Source organism: Copadichromis virginalis, linkage group LG6 (genome assembly GCF_057382275.1).
Source record: "Copadichromis virginalis isolate Kocher_CV1m ecotype Utaka linkage group LG6, C_Virginalis_male_GT1.1, whole genome shotgun sequence".
NCBI classification, from domain to species: Eukaryota; Metazoa; Chordata; class Actinopteri; order Cichliformes; family Cichlidae; genus Copadichromis; species Copadichromis virginalis.
In genome coordinates, this window is record NC_140623.1 from 40243210 (window position 1) to 40263326 (window position 20117).

The window sequence follows — 20117 nt, forward strand, 5'->3', positions numbered from 1 at the left end:
CTCAATAGGTACAAAAATTACTACCTAAAGCCCAACTCATAAACTCTCCTAAATGCTTCTCGGGTGGCAGGAAAGTTACCTGAGTATCGAGCAGTAGTAGGTACTGACCCCAGACCAACAGTGAACAGCTGTAGGCTCCCTGATTCAGCCAAAAGCAAGAGGAAGGCGGGACAGACTACATTTTATTTGTTCATTAAGTTACTCCCTGTAAGGTTGCAGCTGCAGGCGTGGGTTAGGTGTGCCAGCAGACAGGTTGTTCCCCCATTTGCGTGCCACTTACTTTAACCTGCATCGGGAAACAAACCTCCGGTTTGGATGAATCCATCATCCTTTCATACCAACTTTTGGATTTTCTCCTCTGTTTCAGGTATTTCTCGCTTGGATGATCAAATATTCATCAACCGCAACCCCGGAGTGCCATCAGTGGTCAAGTTCCACCCCTTCAACACCTGCATCGCTGTGGCTGACAAGGACAGCATCTGGTCAGAGACTACCACATTCAGTTAAAATGTTAAACAGATCATATTGTCGTCTAATGAGTGTGTTTGTTTTAGCTTTTGGGACTGGGAGAAGGGCGAGAGACTGGACTACTTCTACAACGGAAACCCTCGTTATACTCGCATCACATCCATGGAGTACCTGAACGGACACGACTGCTCACTGCTGCTCACCGCAACAGGTTTCTAACACACACACACACGCACAAAAGTGTGAGTTCAGATGCACAAGTGCATCCAAGTTATCAGCGCAAATGTCCACGCCCACTGGCAACAGCAGAAATCGCAGAGAGGCTCATTTGTAGCAGCAACAAGCCTTAAACACTTGGCTGTTACACACAGAGCACTCATGTGTAGTCATCATCATTCATCAAAAGAAGAAAGCAATTACCCTCCATGGCTTTATCTTCATCACCCACAGGAACCGGAGAAAACAACTCGACATTAAAATACAAACACATTTATTTTGTTTGGTCTTCCTTCTGTTAAATTAAGCTAAGAAGCTTTGATAAAAGGCTTCAGTATTGATAAATCTAAATTCCATCTCATCAAAAAGTAATGTTCACTTATTCAGCTTTTCCCCATCACTCATGCTCTGAAGGATAGCAGGGCAGGACATTAGTTATAAAAAAGAATCAGCATTAAAAGAAGTAAAACGCAGGCTGTAAATCAAGTGGAGACTTTTATGGCCTGTAATAGCTTCCTCATAAGAGTGCACGGACGTGTTTTATCTTGGTGTCTTTGCCGCAGAGGTTTTGGAGGTTAGATTCCTGCTTCGTTGTTTCTTTCTGGCGAGATGCTCACAGGCACAGAGCCTTTTAAGATGCCGCTCGGCGTTACACACTCTCCGTCTTCTTTTGAGGAGTGTGTGTTGACAGTCAAGACACAGTGTGTGTGTGAAAGAGTCTTGGTTCAGGGTTTTCATCAACGCAGTTCAACACTTTAAAGTGCATAAAGATTACAAACAGGATGCTGGTGTCTGTGCAGCTGCGTCCAGCCTCAGCGTTTACACCACGCTGCATTTTTTTTCCTGCCTCTCTCTCTCTTACTCTGTATCTTTCCCTCTCTCTCTCGTCTCTCCAGATGATGGAGCGCTACGGATCTGGAAGAACTTTGCTGACCAGAAGAATCCGGAGATGGTGACGGCGTGGCAGGGTCTCTCCGATATGCTGCCCACTACCCGAGGTCAGCCCTCCATCAGCACGCACAGTAAAGACCAACGCTCTTTATTACTGTGTCACCAACCCATCCGCAGTCCCACCCATACCCCAAAACCACAAACTGTCCCAAAGCATCCCAGTCATACGTCCTCATTGCTCCGCCTACAGAGAAGGTCTGAGAGGAGGGTTTTTTTCTCCTTAAACTAAGTAATGAAAAAAACTAAAAGAAAAAATTCAATTTTGCTGAAACGATACAGCCACAGCTGACAATTACAGTAAAGTACATCTAGTAAAGTAGGTTAAGGTTACGTTCAAACTTATATCTTTTTAAATTAAACACAGCTCAGGTTTTAGATGAATAAAAGAAAAAGTCCAACACATAACTGGACTAAAATCACACAGCACTCAGCCTGAAGGTAGTTTTTCTTGTTTTTTTTACAGTGTGTTTGGTGTTTTAAACCTCAGAAATTCATCTCTGAATAAAAGGTGGCACCGATGAGAGCATTTCAGTCGCACAGTGACCCAGACCCCATCAAACCCAGCAGCAAACACTCACTCGCACAGCTTCGGTTTTAATTACCGCACGTGTGCTCATCCCACAGAGCTGTTCAAATCACTAAAAATGTCAGATTTGAGGGGCAGCAGCCAGGGCAGACCACTTCACCGTCACTGGAAGTCCGGGAGAGTTTGTCACAAGCTGCTTTAAAAATAACCAATTTCACACAAATGAAAAATGACACAGCCGAAACCTTATTTCCATACTTTTGCATTCGGGTTGTTTCTGCTGCCGGTGGCGGCCGGTTTAAGTCCACGAATGTAGGTCTAATTTAAAATCCGCTGTCAGCTTCACCTCCCTCACCTTCTCACACGTTCAACATCTGTCATATATACCTGTCACACCTGAAACAGCGGGGGCTGTTTAACCTACTGCGGGCCCTACATTCCAAGTCTGCACGTAATCAATCACGAAATGCAGAAGGTAGGTATTTCTCATTCTTCCCCTGTGAGACTGTTCACATTGCTTTAGTGATCGTTATAAAACTGGGACTGTGGACGTTGGTGGATCCGCTGCCATGTTTACCTTCGTGTTGACACACTTACACACAACTCCCGAGGCGGAGATATTCACAAATGCGATGCAGGCACCCACTGTACACACCTGTCAGACACTTCCACCCACCGGTGTGTTGTGTCAGGTTGCGCACGATCTCCTTAACTCTCTCCCCTGCTTTAAATTTCTGCCACGAGCGTTTCTCAGCCGATACTACTGGGATGTTTTTGGGAGCAACTGTGACAGCTGTAAGAATGACTGTTTCTGAGCATAACCTGTGTGATAAACGCAGCGATTACCTACGTAGCGCTCATCCATCCGTATGAAAATGGTGCACTTTAGCACGAGCGCAGAAGTTTTTTTTTGTTTTTTTAATAACTGCGTGTCCCATACGAGATGCGGCACCGTGTTTGGCTAATTGGCAGCAGCCAGAGCAGAGCTGTCAGATTGAGTGACTGGCTGATTCAGTGCCTGACTGCATATCTGTGCAGAGGTGTGGACCTCATGCCGTGTGCACATACGTGTTTCCGTCATTACCGAGTCACCATATCTCTGCGGGCCCCTGCAGGGAGGAGACACACTTAACTAACAGCGGTCTCTGCCTGACTCTCACGACACAAACCGCCCTGAGAAGCTCTCCCTCCGCGGAGGACTGTCCGACAGCGAGCCACAGCCATGTTTTCTCTGAAACTTTAACATTTAATGGTGTGCTTGTTATCCTGGATGTGTCGTCAGTGACAGTCCACTGTTTTGCAGTCTGTATGCAGAACCTAGTGAAGGCATCAGTTTTAATATAAGCAGCCACTCAGATGAGACCTCGCTTGAAAAAGTTTTACTGAAGAATCCAGCTTTGGCTTGTTGTGCTCCAAAATGTAAAAAAATAAAAATGAACTTGGCAGTAGATCTCAGAAACCTCGGCAATCTCACGCAGACTCTGCTTTCCCTGGTGCATTCACACCCACCACCTCCTGGCCCAGTATTCAGTTCTGAGTTATTACCATTGCTTGGAACGTCTTTCAGATTGAGTACAATAACGCTGTGTTTAGAATTTTTAAGATTTTTAGCGTTGCCTCAGCTGCATTAATAATGTAAAACCCAATGAATTATTACACAAGTCTGTCTTCTCGCTGCCAAAATCCTGCTCTACCTCTGTAGGCAGTTGCAACAAGACTGAGCATTTCTCAAGGAGATGCTGCCAGACAAACACACTCACACAAGAGTACCAGCAGGACCTGTCCTCACTCAACCCGCCCCCCCTCCCATCGTCCAATAACACGCTCCTGTGCTGTTTTTCATCAATGATCCATCTCTGTGGACTGTCTGGCTTTTTGTTATTTTGCTGGGTCTTTGATATTGTTTTGTGGTCCCCCCCCCCCCCCCCCCCCGAGAGAGAGAGGCTGAACAAGGCAGCAAGACCGAAGCAACAAGTCTCCATAAGAATCCATACATATTTGTGCACCTTGATTATTTCCAGGTGTTGTTTTTGTTATTGACCAGCCACAAACTGATGCACACTCAGCTCCACCCTGCCTGCTTTTTAACGCTGTGGGTGAAGGGATCTTAGATTCTGCGTCCTGCAGGTTCGGATGCTGGGGACGCAGTTTGTAATGCAGAGGTGGCAGCTCGGCTCAAATCTCCTTCCGCTCTTTGGTGTTGACGTGCCGCTGTTTGTCATTTGGGAGTTACCACGCTGGGAAGCAGCAGCCTTGTTCATCCCTCTGCTCTTCAAGTGCATGTAGAGTAATACCCATGAAGTGGCGAGGAGTACCCACCGTCACTTCATGGGTATTACAGCTCTGTTAGGTGTGTGTGGATGTTTGGGTTAGCATGCACAGGGGTTCTTGCTAATTTGTCGCTTGCTTTGTTACGTTCCTGCTCTCCCCCCCCCCCCCTTCTCCATCTTCCCTTCCTTCCTCCATACGCTCCTCTTCCCCCTGCTCGCAGGTCTGGCCAGAAGGGTCTCCATCTATCTTGACAGGAGTAAGCAAGGAGGTGAGTGCTGCATTTCCCTTCTATTCTCCCTCACTACTAAAGCACGTGCTGCACTAAACAGCCAAGGGTGTGTCTTTCATTTAGAAATTTCCTTTATTCCCCTGACCACTACCAGCACGCTTCATTCATTCACCTGTCTGGTGATGTTTCATTACTCCATCCCTGACAGTCAACCCAAGTTCAGAGCACGCTCCATGAAGAAAAAACTTCCACTAGCACAGACATGTCCTCTTCAGAAGGCCAGCACAAACTTTTTAAAGTTGATATCAAAAGCTCTTAATTCCTACCTCCTTTAACCTTTAACTCTAATCAGGTTGTTATTTACAAACTTAGTTTTCCTTAATTTCAGACAAAAGTGAGAAAGCAGATTTCTGTTCCTCTAGCCAGCGACAGTTTAATGAATGTCAGATTGTAGCAGCTGTCTGCACTTGAGTCTTTTGCAATAAAAGATTCTGGTTTTCAGAGGCAGTGCATGTCAAGCAATATCAGTGTAAATAAGCCAGTGTTACCTAAACAGATAATTATGCAGATGTTAAATGAGCAGTTAAAAATCAGCCACTGCTCAAACAATCAGAACCCACTTTGTAAGTAAACACTGGGAGATTCTTGCAGCTATATTTAGCTGGCTAACTAACCGCCCTAATCTTTAAAACTAACCAGTCATGAAAGTTTAAAAAGCTGCAGGACATGTAAATGGCGTGTGACCATATGAACTTCATGTCTAAATGGTATTATGCTAAATTGAACTAAATCTCCATGACCAAGGCAAAAATCAGTGAAAAATGGCTGATTAACTTTAGACATGTTGGTTCTTTGTTAGCAGTAAGCTTCATTTTTAGTAACATAACTCTCTAAATACACTGGAATGGTTTGCTGGGATATATGCAAACATCCTCAAAGTGTATACACACTGCAGGAGACACATTAGCTGTGATCTGATTATATTGAAACTGTAACCCCAAAAAGTAATCTCTGTGGAAATATTGTTTGGCTTCTTTAGATTGTGAGGAACTGCAAAAAAGATCATCCTTAAACCCATGCATCATAACTTCAGCCACACGCACACCGCTTTGACTTGGCTAGTTATTCAGCTTTTAAATTATGGGATCCTTGTACCGAACACTCAGTTGCAGGCACATTTGCAAATGGGTATTTGATTAACTCGGCATGTAAAATAATACTTTCACATAGCTGCATAGTCTCCAGTCACTCTTCATCGTCACCTCAAACAGCTTCTTTCATTTATTTAAAAAAAACGTGCACACACACAAATTGAATCTGGTCCCATGGGTGTCGGTGTTTAATTGGGACTATGTCTGTCTCACTGGAGGGTTCAGCCTGTTAAACTTCAGAGGAAACAGTGGAATTACAGGACTGCGGCTGGCAACTGGCTCTGAGAAGTTATTCCTGCAGCTGCTGCAGCTGCATTAGTATGCAGAGGCTGTCGCTGGAGGTAGAGCTTTGTGCAGAAAACAAGAGGGATAAGGTTTCTAGGTAAAAATGGGAGAATTCTTAAGAGGGAAGGTCAGACAGCGGTTAAAAGGGGTGGATAAGTAGGCGGATGGCAGAGGAGAAGATTGGAAGACAGGATAGATGGAGAGAAAATAAGGAAAGAAAAGTTTGAGATGACTTGAAAATAAGGTCATGCTCGTGTTTATTTAAGGCTGAAAGGAAGCACAGAGAGAGCAAACCAGAAATTTCTAATTAGTGTTTGTTCTGGGGTTAGATGGACTGAAGCGAACAAACGTCACAGCTCTGCAGATTAGACTAAGAGCCGATCTAATCAAGTTCTGATACATATAATTGCAATATGTTACAACACAGCTTTGTCCTTTATTTTTATTCCTTTTAATGCCATTAGGTTTGTTTCTTTTTTTTCTCCTCTTTAATCATCTTTCTCTTTGTCCCTTTTCTTGTGCATGAGCAGAAGTAGGGCTGACTTCGCTTCTTTGGTTAAATGGAGACACGCTTTGTGTCCTGCTTTACATTCAGCCTTGCTGCCTGGGACCTTGTTAACATCAGGCCTCCAGAACCTTGTGTGAAGTTGCAGTGATACAAAAGGCTGCAGGGTTTTTGTCTGCAGCTTTTACATAAACGCACATCACAGATTTTCACTGTTTTGTAGGTGAACACATTTTTAAAAACTACATAATAAAAAGCTAAAGAGATTATTGTCACTACAGGATTCTAAAAATGTATAACGTTTGATATAAAATTCCTAAAATATATAAATTATTATTTTTTAGATGTAAAGCCAGTGTTTATATTCAGGATCTGACGCCTCGATCATCTTCTACAGCTGATTGGGTGCCGGAGTTTAGAAAAGCAGCCACTGGGAGGTGAATCAGGAAGATATTCCTGCCTGTGAGACCTCCAGCAGCAATCCTGGATCAGAACCCATTTCCTTAAGTTATTTAAAATGGCGTGAGAACTTTGTGCTAGTCTCCTCTCCCCAATAATCAGATCAACAGGTGATAATGTCGGCCGCTTAGAGCTCATTTCAGGAGGTCTGTGTCAGCCAAGCAGGTCCGAGCTCTTTCAAAGGTTAACCAAATGCCAAAGTGGGGAAGTCTCCCTGCCCGTCAGAACGCTCCCGTATCGTGACATCATTGTCTATCAGAGGCACGCGCGTGCTGGGTAAGTTCCCAGTAATCTTGGAGGTTTATTACCAGAATCCTGGAAGACCTTTTCAAAGCAAACAGGATAAAGTGAGGAGATTGAAAAACGCTGAGGGAGAGAAGAAGCAGGAAGGCCTCAGCGCCAGTTTTAATAAGCTGCAGTGTGTGGGATAGTTAGGCCGTCACTGGAGATAATGGTGCAGAATAAGAAGTCAGAGGAAGGCGTCTTCTCCGGAGAGGAAAGATGGGAGTGAATCAAAGATATTTATGCAAAGGAATAGATAAATATCACAAATTGGGGATTTTCTTGGCAAACTGGTGCCGGAGCAGTGATGATCCACCACAAGCCTGCTGGCTGTTACTGGTGTTAAACTAGCTTTTTTTGCCCAGTTAATGATTCAGCAAGGGGAAGGCCATCTGCTAACAATATCAGTGCCGTTTTTGACTGGGGAGGACTCAAGCAGAGAGGGCGAAATACCAGATTTAAAGAGAGATTGTACCTGGAAGCTATCTATGCCTCCACCTCTGTAACGTGGTCAGATTTCCAGCTGAGGAAACATTGCCCACACTCCTTTTGCCAGCTCCTTCCTTCTCACAACTCAATTCTGCATGTCCACATTGATTTCTGTGTGGGTAACTAAGACCCGCTCAGGCCCACAAAGGTTCCCTCTAAGGCAGGATGATATCCCGTTTTGAGCAGCTGAGTGTTGTCTGCAAGAGACAGAACTGAAAGGTTTGGTTTAAGGTTTCAGATCTGTGACCCTCCGAACTCAAAGTGAAGTTTTTTGACAGCTGTCAGGGAGAATTTAGCCGCTTGAAGTGGGACAGAAGGGAAGAGCTAACGCGGGAAAGATAGTGGAAGCGAGAAGTTAGCGAGAGGAGCACCTGGATAGAGAGGCAGAGAGATGGAGAGACAAACGAGACTGCAAGCCGGCGTACAGCTAAATGTTCTTCGAGCGTCTCAAGCTTAATATATCTTAATTAGGACTGAAGCATCAGCTCCAGCAGGGGTGAATGGGGGCTGCACACTGCTTCACTGCTATTTTGGGCATTGATTTTAATTCAAAAAGTGTTCCTTTATCTCTTCTGATCCTCTTTCTTTTCTAGAATATTTTCTAGAATGTAACAGAAGCAACAAGTCAGCCATATTTCTTTTAATCGGCTTCTTTTAGTCATCAAGTCAGTGGAACATCTGGGAAGTTTGCGCTTTGTCACTTTACCCAGGAAGTTAACTAAAAAGAGTTAAGTCATTAGCGCATGATGCATAGAAATTGTGACTTTTGTTTCACATAGAAAGAGTTAAGAAAGGAAATCTTCAGAAGAAAGTCACAAAGGCTGTGTTCAAGGAGCATCGTGTTTCAAATCCCTGAGACAAGAAATACAATTTCAAACTCAGCCGTATTATCAGACTTCAGTCAGCATCTGTATGGAATATTTCTGATTTGGGGCTGTGACTCTGGTCAGGGACTCTGCCTTCCACGTGAATGCACCTAAAAGCGTAAAGCAGGGAGAGCAGGAGCAAGACCTTTGTACAAAACAGAACAGGCTTCGGTGCCAACAGGTAGGACACTGATCAAGTTAGACGCAGTGTAAAAAGGTGGCACTGGGGTGGAGGTGTGCTGTGACACAGCTGGCAGATTCACAGCAGCTATAGGCAGGCTGAAGGAAGTCGAATAGCTTATTCCCTGTGAGCAGTACCAGAGGTAATGTGGTAAACACTGCAATCAGCTGACTTGCCAGGAGTGCAGCCTGAGTTTGACATTCCCAAAAGCAACGTTTGCCAAACATTACCAACTTCATTTTGTGTCATTACCGAAACAAATGATGAAACTAATAAAGGGTGAAAGCAGCTAATATTTTGCTCGTCATCTGTTTAATTTGTAATGACGTTTGTTTTCGAATCACTATATGCTTTAGTTCTGCCCGGCAGTCCTTTAATGCTTTGCAGGAAAAGCAGGTCTGTGCATCATTTTATTTGACTCCAGTTTTCCCCTGACTTTGAGAACCACTGGCCCAAAGAATTTCTTATTGTGAGAGCACACAGAGAAAGGCGTTGATGAGCTGTATGTAAATCTTTGGGAAAGTTTGCTGATGTGCGTTTCCTCCTGCACACACTTCAGTGCACTGGGGAATCTTCCCTTCTCCCCTCCACTCATTGTAACCCAGATTTCCTCATTACCAGTCTGTCAGCCTCAAAGGGAATGCCGCCTCCTCCTTTTCACAGCGTGAGAAGCCCGCACAGTCTTGTGAAGCGGTTTCCCCTGCATGCTATTCCCCAACATGTGCCAAGGCACACCGGCGGCGTGACGCCCGAGCGGGCCGGGTGACGTCACGCTTTGATTTGAAGCCGCCGCACGGGGCTTGGGTTTTCCTGACAGTGTAAGAGAAGCCAAGCGGTATTGTGACACAGCAGCGGAAGCTCAGTCACGACTGATAAATGAGACGCGTGAATGATTCGAGATCAGCCGGGGGAGATGTCTAATAATTAACGTGTTCGCTCTTCAACAAGGTTTAGGAAGAGCAAAGAAAATAGCTTCTTCTCTTTTCATCTACACTTCGTTTTGCAAAGGAAGCAAATGAGAATAAAAATAAGCAGTGTTAAAAAAAATTAGATGAATGTATGAAGCAAGGTGCTGACACAGGTGGGTGAGCTGGAGATGGCTATTGATTGTGTAAAAACAGGAGGAGGAAGTGACTCAGAGAGAAAGGAGGAGGAACAGGAGGAAATGAAGCTTGGCGTGATGAGTTTCAAGAGGATAGAAAAGGAGGCTGTTTCTGTAACTTCTGTGGTGAAAGCACTCCTGCAAGAAAGGGGGAGAGATGGAGTGTGTTTTTAATGTGTGTTTTGCTACCTGCCCCATTATTTCTTCTCCTCCACCATTCAACCCTCCGTTAGAGCGTCTGCACTCTGGCTTGTTGGAAATGCATTTCTCCATCTGCGCCAAGGTTATCAAAGTGAGCTAAGAGGATTTATTCTGTTTACTAAAATGAAAAAAAGATGCATTATGTACTTTGAAAATTACGTCAATTAAAATGGAAAACACACAGGCTTTAGCTTTTAACACAACACAGACAAGGTGCAGTGACACGTACTGTATATGTACAGAGAATCAAGTAGTTTGTGTGCACCCTCATTGTGGTTTAATAGAATAACCTTCCTTGCTTTAATTTGCCCCGTGACCTTTGTAACCCCTCATTTCCGGTCTGTCTCGCCCATCATTTCCTGTCATTTTGGCTTTCACTGAAGGCAGAAAAGCCTCCGAAAAATGCAGACGAGCAGCACGTGTGGTTAAAGCTCCATTAAAATGCTGGTCACTGCAGGTTAGCTGACCAGACATAAATTTAGTAGTTCGCACAGAGTTTGAAGGTCTTGCACATGTAATATGCATAAAACCTGTTACGTGTGTTAATCCTGAGCCGCTTGATAGAAAAGATTTGCTTCCAGTCTGTCGTCCAGACGATTGATGTCAGAGGTCTGTTCAGGTTAATGCTCTCAGAATCATGTGACTTTCATCTGTCTACCATTTGCTATTAAAGCATGCCGCTAGCTTTGCCCTTTAAAACTGTGCCGCCACTATCAAGCATGTTAACTCATAGTTTAAAGCCAGAAGCTGCAACTTCTCTGTTTTCACTGTACGGTCAGCCGATCGAGCTCCTGCTCATTTTCTCCAACACAAAAAAAAAAAGGTTATTACTGGTCCGGGTTTCCTGCGACAGAAAGAGAGAGAGGCAGAATTACTGTGTGCAGCGATAAAGCTGAAATTACACTCCTGCCTTCAGTGGATCATTTCAGTAAATTATGAATATTCTGCACTTGTCTCAGTAGGCATTTGCTTAATTATTTATCTGTTTTATTCTTGACAGTAAACAGTTTGTAGCATTTAAGTGGCTTTGCTGTTACATTTGAATTATGGCTAAACGAGCACCTTTGAAAGTGTTGGCTTTTGTTTGTTTGTTGTTTTATGAACGCAGATATTTTAGTGGTTGTTCTGGATTCATTTTGCTTGCCAGCGGCAAATATTAGTGTTGCTGCTTTACTCAAAGGCAGGCCAGACTGCAGTGTGAAGAGCAGCGAATGGGAGCGGCCGAGGGATCGTTAGCCAAATAAAGATATCTGGTGCATAGGACCAGCAGGGGGTCAGCTTAGACCTGGAGGGGTGCTGAACCCTGACTATACACACAAAGTTGGCTTGTAACTACACTCATCAGCCACTTTATTAGGTATGTCTCACTCTACCACGTTGGACCCTCTTTTGCCTTTTCTTTAGAGACTTTGGCTCGTGTTAACACGACAGCATCATGCACTTGCTCCAGAGTCGTCAGCCGCACATCCTGCTCTCCTGTTACACCACATCATGAAGTTGCTCTATTGGTGACTCCATCCATCCGCCCGGTGGCGCCAGTGTCCGGCAGCCTCGCCTCTGTCAGTGCGCCCCAGGGTGGCTGTGGCTACAATGTAGCTTGCCATCACCAGTGTGTGAATGTGTGTGTGAATGGGTGGATGACTGGATATGTAAAGCGCTTTGGGGTCCTTAGGGACTAGTAAAGCGCTATATAAATACAGGCCATCCACTCTCTGCTGCTAATCCTTTCCAGGGTCGCGGGGGGGCTGGAGCCTATCCCAGCTGTCTTGGGGCGAGAGGCAGGGTCCACCCTGGACAGGTCGCCAGTCTGTCGCAGGGCTAACACATAGACGCAGACGACCATTTGCTCTCACATTCACACCTCTGGGCAATTTAGAGTTTCCAGTTAACCTATCCCCACTAACTGCATGTCTTTGGACTGTGGGAGGAAGCTTGAGTACCTGGAGAGAACCCACGCAAAGATGGGGAGAACATGCAAACTCCACACAGGAAGAACCCGCCCTGATGGTGGACCTTAATGCTGTGAGGCAACAGTGCTAACCACTGTGCCACCATGCTGCCTCTATTGGTGACTGTGGAAGCTATTAACAGTCATAAAGCGATGGACGTGGTCAGCACATGGTTACTGTAGACTTCCTGTCAGCTTCAAGCTGTCTGGAATCAACAAGGTGTTTTCACCCAGAGAACGAGCACTCACTGGGTGTCTTCCCTCTTTCTGGCCATTCTGTGAACCCTGCAGATGGTTTTAATGGAAAATCCCAGCACATCAGCAGTTTCTGAAATACTCAGCCCAGCTGGCACCAGCAACCATTCAATGACATTCAAAATCATTTAAATCACCTTTCTTTTCCGCTCTAATGGTTCATTTGAATTTTAGTAGATAATCTTCACCATGCCTACGTGTCTAAGTGCGCTGAGCTGCTACCTTGTGATTGGCTGGTTAGAGATTTATGTTAATGAGCAGTTTAACTGGTGTAAAATGGCTGGTGAACGTATTTTATGGGGGTTCATATTTACTAAGCCTTCTGGAAAGTTTCAGAAAATCATTTTCCTCCATGAGAGCCCTCCTGTTTTTCCTAAAAACAATTTTAGAGTGTTAGCACAAATTCGCGTTATGTCCCGTACATCTGTTTTCTTAATCGCTGATTCAGTTCAGTCGCTGGTGCTTATCCCAGCTGTCATAGAGCAAAACAGTGGGTACACTCTGGTCATGTCACCAGTCCGTCGCCCCATTCATCCTCACACTCCCATTCAAACTTGGGTCAAAGGATTTAAACTGACTAACAGCAGTAAAGAAAAGGAGGAGGCATTTATTTGCTGTTCAGCTTGTTGAACTGTTCAAATTAATAGTGTCAAAACTAGAGACCATAATTGACCAGTTGACCAGTGAACAGTGCAGCACAGCTTGTGCTGCACTGTTCACTTGATTCCTGCTGTGACTGCCAGCACACGAAGAGTCCTGCTGTCTTCAGCTTCTTCCTTCCTCACTTTTTCGCTCGAGTGCCATTTGACTCATCAAAGCCGGAATCTGCTGACAGGCGCAGTTCCAGGGTCAGTGTTTGCATCTCCCAGTGGTCGTCCTGACAGGGAGGATGCAAAATGCTAAACAATGCTTCAGTCTGCATGAAGTGCGCCTTTGTACACTCGGGAATGACTTGGTTTTAATGGTCTGAGTTTTACTGCAAAAACATTTCTTCTGCACCTTTACACTCTGCAGACAGCAGGGTTTTTGCTCATTCTTTGATTGTTCCTTTCTGTTGTATTTATTAGTGACGCACTGGTGCAGGAGCCTGCCGCACTAATCTTTCATTTGACTTGGTACATGTGTCAGCGTGAGCCTCCTGAAACCTCCGACAGATTGCGTGGGCTGTGTATTACTGGGATCAGCACATGTTCTGTGTGTTTAGCAGCTGTGTTTATAGGTGTTTGTAAAGGTCCCTTTTTAAATGAAATTAAAAAAAAACATCAAATTCAAACTGCAGCTCGCAGATTGTGTGCAAATTATTCTTATGCTGTTCGTGTAATTGTGATTAAAAGCCACCTTCTGTTGTTTTGAAAACAATAAATAATCCTGGTGTGTGCTTCGTATCGAGCGCACAGTCCCATTTGTGCTTGTTGTAAGTGTCGCTGTGTCGTCCTGTGTTTGTAGGAGCAGGTATGGTCGTGGACTGGGAGCAGGAGACGGGGTTCCTCATGACGTCTGGAGACGTCCGAGTCGTCAGGATCTGGGACACTGACAGAGAAATGAAGGTCCAGGTACTCGGCACACCTCACTGCTTTGTGTTTCTCTTCATTAGTTTTATAAAATCGGGTAAAAGAGCTGAGGGCAAATGGAGCATCTGTTGGTCTGTGTCAGTCAAGTGTGACTCTCTGCCCTCCTTCTAGTTCCTAAATCATTGTCGTGACCTTCATCTGATTTAGTTTATTCCTTCATGTCTCTGGAAAGTAGTTTCAGAAAATATGAGACTTGCAGGTTTCATGTTTCTAAGTAGAATTTCAATCTTAACGAGACTTTTATTGCCATTTGTCATAAATCTAAACATCAAAGGAAAAGAGGGAGACAGCAGAGGAGGTTCAGGGATGTAGTGAAGGAGGACATGCAGAGGGACAGGGTGAGATGGAAGCAGATGATTTGCTGTGGCGACCTCTACAGAGCGCAGTTGTTGTGATCTAAACGTCAACACTTTACATCAGATCTTCTGTGTATCCAAAAATCACACTTTGGTCCCTTCACGATTTGTTGACAATACAAAATGATCCTTTAGCAGGATTTTGAGTCTAGCTTTCAACTTTTCCCAAACGAGGCCGCTGTGTGGAAGCATTTTGGTGGAATTTTAGATTTAAGCTGTAATATTCATCAGGAACAACTCGGATTACTTTCTTGGTGCTAAAACATGAAAACAACCCTGTTTTTGAGGCGTTTCACATTAAAACTTAATGTGTTCACGGAGCTCTCTGCTGCTGCTGCTGCTGCTGCTGCTGCTGTTTGTTTGGGCAAAGTAATGGAAGTGTGAGGCAGAGCCGGTACCATTAGTGTGGTTTCTTTCTTTTCTCCTTGTTTTTACACATCTAATGGACCTCGGTGTGCTAATCATTGTCATGATGGATGGACTTAATACAAGTACAAATGGCCCCAGTCTCGCCTATGGCTGCATATTGATGCTGCGCCCAGCTTCAAATGAGCCAACAGAGCACATGATTGATGATTTTAAAGGAGGTTTAATGTGAAATGAGCCTTACCTTTACAGACCTTAACAAGAGGATTTGTGTGTGTTCTTGTGTGCGTGTGTTCGTGCGCCAGGACATCCCAACAGGAGCGGACAGCTGTGTGACCAGCCTCTCCTGCGACTCCCAGCGTTCGCTGATCGTTGCCGGTCTGGGTGACGGGTCTGTGCGGGTCTTCGATCGGAGGATGGGCCCCAATGAATGGTAGCCTCCCATCATCACTTTCTAATCCCATTAAATCACTTTCAAATTTATGATTTCTCAGTACGGTTTTATTTTACTGTCTCAACGTTATTTAATTTCACTGAAGAACATACATGGCAGTTTCTCCTACTCCAGACTCGTGCATTATTCACTTCTCTAATCTATATTTATTGTATGTAGTGTGCCATAAATCTCCCTTTTGGGTTGCCTCATCCTTTAATGGACCCTGTGCCCCCAGCTTGGTTAAACATTATTTTAATTTCAGCCCCTGAGGGGGAAAACAAGGCAGTTAAAACATGAAGTGGCCCATAAATCTTTAAATGAAGCTAATTTAATAGTTCCCCTTCAGGCTGGGAGTTACATCTTTCAGCAACTGTTGCCTCCCCATGTTGATCAGCCCAGAGCTGATGGTTGGACTCGGTCTTAGGAAAATTTTGTATAGAGAAGCTTCTTTTTTCAGTGCTTGGAGAAAAGAGTCCTTAAAATTCGGCCTTAGACAGATCAGGCGCTCGTTCTGGCACATCTGTGCTCCGACTGTAAAGTGTTTCTTTACTTATCCGGTAATTCGAGCGCCGCTCAGCCCCAAGAAGATGGTCATACAAAATAAAATCAGAAAGACTGTTTTTTCTCCCCACCTTGATGCCACTCTGCCACCCAGTGGTGTGTCATCCTCGTTACATGTAGAGCAGCAGGATTTATCTTCAGTTTTGTTTTGTTTAATACCACACTGGTTACCCAAGAAGAAAGTCACCACCCAGTTAAATCAGCGGTCAGATCAGAGCCTTTCTACTGAATGTGCACCCAGCTTTACTGTACAGCCAGATCGTTTAGTCACATTACTTGATTTGCTTTTAATTAAGGAAAGAAAGAAATTTAACGACTGTAACGGCGTTTAAAGTGTTGCTGGATGAGGCTTCAAGAAAAGCTCCTTCGTGTGATAGACACGTGTTTTTATTCTCGCTTCTGCTGCAATCATTTAATTCTTCAGGGCTTTTTCACACCCAGTTAGCCCAAAGCAGTGAGTCAGTCAATCAAAACACAGTGAGTAGCAGATATTTTCGGCCTCACTGCACCCATGGATGATCAGACACTAGAGGCTCTCCTGTTGGTGGTGAAAATACCACTTAATGTACCAAAAGCCATATTTTTTAAATGGTTTGTTTTGACTTGATGTCACTTGTAGCGTAGTTAACTGACGCTTGTTGTGTCTCCGCAGTCGTGTGATGACCTACAGGGAGCACGGAGCCTGGGTGGTAAAAGCTCATCTACAGAAGGAGACAGACGGGCACATCATCAGCGTCAGGTATCCTCTTTCACCTGCTCAGACTCACAGACACTAACTTGAATGTTTTCTTGCCTGTGCTGACTCTGGTTATCCCGTCAGTGTTAACGGAGATGTGCGGTTCTTTGAGCCACGGATGCCGGAGTCCATCAATGTGCTACAGACGGTGAAAGGCTTAACAGCTCTAGACATCCACCCACAGGCCAACCTGTTCGCCTGGTGAGTTGGTTTGCTTGACGTTGGGTCAAACCCAGAGAATCAGATGCTTTTTCCTCAAGTAAATACCTAAATGCACGTGTGTGACTCTTCTGTGTTTCACTGTCGACCTTCCAGTGGATCGATGAACCAGTTCATAGCGGTCTACAATGCAAACGGCGACGTGATCAGCAACATTAAGTACTATGACGGTTTCATGGGACAAAGGATTGGTGCCATCAGCTGTTTAGCCTTCCATCCTCACTGGGTAAAACTAGAGCTCAACTGTGTATCTGTATCGTCTTTGTTGTTGTGTTAAGCTAACACCTATACCTGACACATAAATGTTATTAAAAAACTGAATATCTCTAATTTAGTGAAATTTAAAAAACAATGCATCCCAAAGTGGAAATGTTCGAGTGAGCTTTCCTTTAGAGGTACTTAGCCACAGCATTTAATCTGCAATTCAGTCTTCACTTTAAAACTGCACTCATCAATTTTATATCAAACAATTATGCAAATTGTGAAAGATGTTCCTTGTCACATTGAACCCAAAGAGAAATTTCATTTGTTTAGCTCATTTCTTTGGTTTTCTTACTCGGAGCTCATTAAATTTGCCTCCAGTCACAGTTGTTACCTCCTTTAGTGACAAACCTCCACATCAAAGAGCACTCGGGCAAAGTTAGCTGGTGTACACAGAGTCAGGTATTCTTCTCTGGAGCGGTGGGAGGTGAATATTGGGCTCGCAGTTAGTCAGAAACATGACGGCGAATGAATGCTAATGTCCGAAACTGGACAACACTGACTCTCTAGGTTGGTTACCAACTTCTGGTTAAAAGAAGTTACCAAGTAACCTCCCCTGTCTTTTCTCTCCGTCTCCCTGCAGCCTCACTTGGCGGTAGGCAGCAACGACTACTACATGTCCATCTACTCGGCAGAGAAGAGGCTCAGATAACACACCAGCATCCATCACCTCTCCTCCCCATCATCACACATGAATTGTGACCCTGAGCCTCAAGCACCGGGATGTAAATGACGTTCTTTTTTGTTTTTCGTGTACATATGCAATTACCACCCTGAATGTTCTAGTGATGGCTGCTGACGAAAACTCATGCTACAGACGACTCTCTATATATATTATATTATCATTGTTTATTCATATTCTTATTATGAAGCTAATGATTGTAGACTTGGCTGTGCTGAGTGTGTATATTTAAATAGCATCTACAGAAGAAGAGAGGTTCTATTTTAAAAAAGAAAAGAAAATGGTACCTGTCGATCACCGGGGGCCTCTCCTCGCCACACAGCGAGCATCACTACCTGAACAAACTCTGACCCAATCCAGATGTGGCGAGAGAGGACAGCACGCACACACTGTTCAAACACATTAACCGGTGCAGGAAACATGAACTCGCCACGCCACCGAACCCCGGTGCGTGTGCGTAAACTGGCCGAGGATGCGGAGTTTCGTGACTTCGCAGCACCTGCCGCCAAGACGCTTGGAAGGGCTTGGAAGGACGGACCCCGGAAAGGTGGATTGTGATTACTGTTCCCTGAAAACGTCAAGCCGGCAGACGTCACGTTGTTTTTGTGAGTGTTAGAAGGAATTATAGCACAGATGTGCCCTGCCCACAGCGGGCTCTCATAGCCTTGGACTTGCCCAAAAAGACACCTGCTCCCATTCTGCAGTTCTCCTCCTCGCTTCCTTCGCCCCAGCGTGCCAAACAAAATCATCATTTCCATGCAGTCCCCTTCGCTGTGGCTCGGAGGGGTGTGCTTTTTGTTTTGTTTGTTTTAGCTAAACCTGCTTTGTTACTAGGATGACGCATGCCCTTGTATCTAGCACAGTGAGAGGAGAGCTAGCCAAGTACCTGGTCCTACCTGGAGACCGCGGCAGCTACCTACCTGCCTCTGCAAAGCAATAAGACTGCTCGTGATCGATCCAGCCTCAAGCTCTTCCTGTTTCCCACAGAAAAACACACTTCCATTTGGAGGGGGTGTTCGGCTGCCACAGTACAGCAATACAAACGCACACATTTCCATTCACGACAGCGAGTTTCCTTTAGACTTCATCGTATGGCTGTGCCATCTTTACCTGCTGTCACAGTAAAGATGGCGGTTTTTATGATTTACCTGAGGGTCAAACAAGCCCTCAAAAAGCTGCTTTCATTTTTATGGCTTCTGGAAAATACAAATAGAAGTAAAGCTTCTTGTGAATTTAAACCAATCAGGCGCAGCTTTGTCTTCATTCAGATCCTTTTTTTTTTTTTTTGATGAACCCCCGCTGCAGGGTTTCATTTCAGCTCTTATTTTGCTTTTATTGCAGACTTCTTTGGATTGATTATGTGTAACGGAGCGAAAGTGCGCCGCATGCTTAGAGAGCGCCGACTCACCTGTTGTTGCTCGCTGCATCAGGTTTTAGTCAGCCCCCTAGATTTCGCTCAGGTATTTCACGAGCCCCCGTTAGCCCCCTCCTCCCCCTGCAGCATGATAGGCAGGTGAGGTCAGTCACAAGCAAGAGATCATGAAAACTGACGTCAATGTGGTGCTCTTTCCTAAAGCTTTTTTTTTTTTTTTTTTTTTTTTTTTGTGCATTATCACCACCATGCCTTTTTAATATTTTTTTTTTTCGTTCTTTTCTTGTATTTTTCTATGTTTTTAATTCTTCTTTGTTCGCCTTGGCCTTGGGGGGTGGGTGGGGGAGCTTTAGCATTCAAAGGCTGCTCCCCCCTCTCTTTTCCTGCCACACCTCCCATCTGCATCGCGCCTCCCGAGCTCTACTTTTCCCCCACAGACGGAGTGGATTTGTAGACTGAAAGTGAACTGGAAACACCAAACATACCACACAACATGCAGTCCGGTCACCACGTCAGTCTCCACCCTCACACGCTCACTGAGCTGGTCCAAGCCCTCAGCTCACACTCACATTCATCTCTGAGTATCCTGCTTTGAGTTTTAAGATTTTAGAGCTGGACAAAAAGTCTTTAGTAGGAAAGGAAAAGTGAAACAATCAGGTTTGTGTCTGTGACTTCAGACTGCTTTGCTGACTGTGGTTCATAAAGCAGGAGATGAAATCAGTGAAATAAACCAAATACAACACTGGGTTTTGTCTGTTTCCTCAATGTGTATTCAAAGAAGCCTCCAGATGTTGCTGAGCTGTTTCTACTGAAACACACTACAAACAGGAGAATATCCTTTATGGATGAATTTCTAAATTATAAATAATTGTTCACAAACAAGCGTCTGTTGTCTTATTTTAATTTCTAGTTTCGTGTGAATTTATATTAATTTTGTAAAGTCAAAGAAAACTTTATGAAAAAAAAGAACATCTGCTTTGCTTTTCTAAATTAAAGAGAGATCTTAAAACTCCACTGCTTAGTTTATTAGAGTTATATTTTGTTTTAGGTTTGTTGGGAAGTCCCGGCACCACGTGGAAGCCTCAATGCACCACACACGCATTGTCTCATATCCTGAAGCTGCATCAGTTCAGCTGTTTCAAACAAATATGTAAGAAAACGATATATGTACT

At 44.5% G+C, this 20117-nt stretch overlaps 1 protein-coding gene across 3 annotated transcripts in view; it reads left to right on the top strand.

Moving 5' to 3' along the window:
- Positions 1 to 18815, top strand: part of rptor (regulatory associated protein of MTOR, complex 1) — a 199813-nt gene extending 180998 nt beyond the window's left edge. The window contains exons 27-36 of one of the 3 annotated variants that reach the window (XM_085460410.1): positions 368 to 482; positions 555 to 679; positions 1581 to 1682; positions 4653 to 4700; positions 13832 to 13938; positions 14984 to 15111; positions 16328 to 16414; positions 16496 to 16612; positions 16727 to 16856; positions 17475 to 18815. In XM_085460410.1, the coding sequence (XP_085316536.1) occupies positions 368 to 482; positions 555 to 679; positions 1581 to 1682; positions 4653 to 4700; positions 13832 to 13938; positions 14984 to 15111; positions 16328 to 16414; positions 16496 to 16612; positions 16727 to 16856; positions 17475 to 17543 (1028 nt within the window). In that variant the 3' untranslated portion in view covers positions 17544 to 18815. Of the gene's footprint in view, positions 1 to 367; positions 483 to 554; positions 680 to 1580; positions 1707 to 4652; positions 4701 to 13831; positions 13939 to 14983; positions 15112 to 16327; positions 16415 to 16495; positions 16613 to 16726; positions 16857 to 17474 lie in introns of all 3 variants that reach the window. The other 2 variants (XM_085460409.1, XM_085460411.1) reach the window with 2 other exon arrangements.
- Positions 18816 to 20117: the final 1302 nt, after the last annotated feature.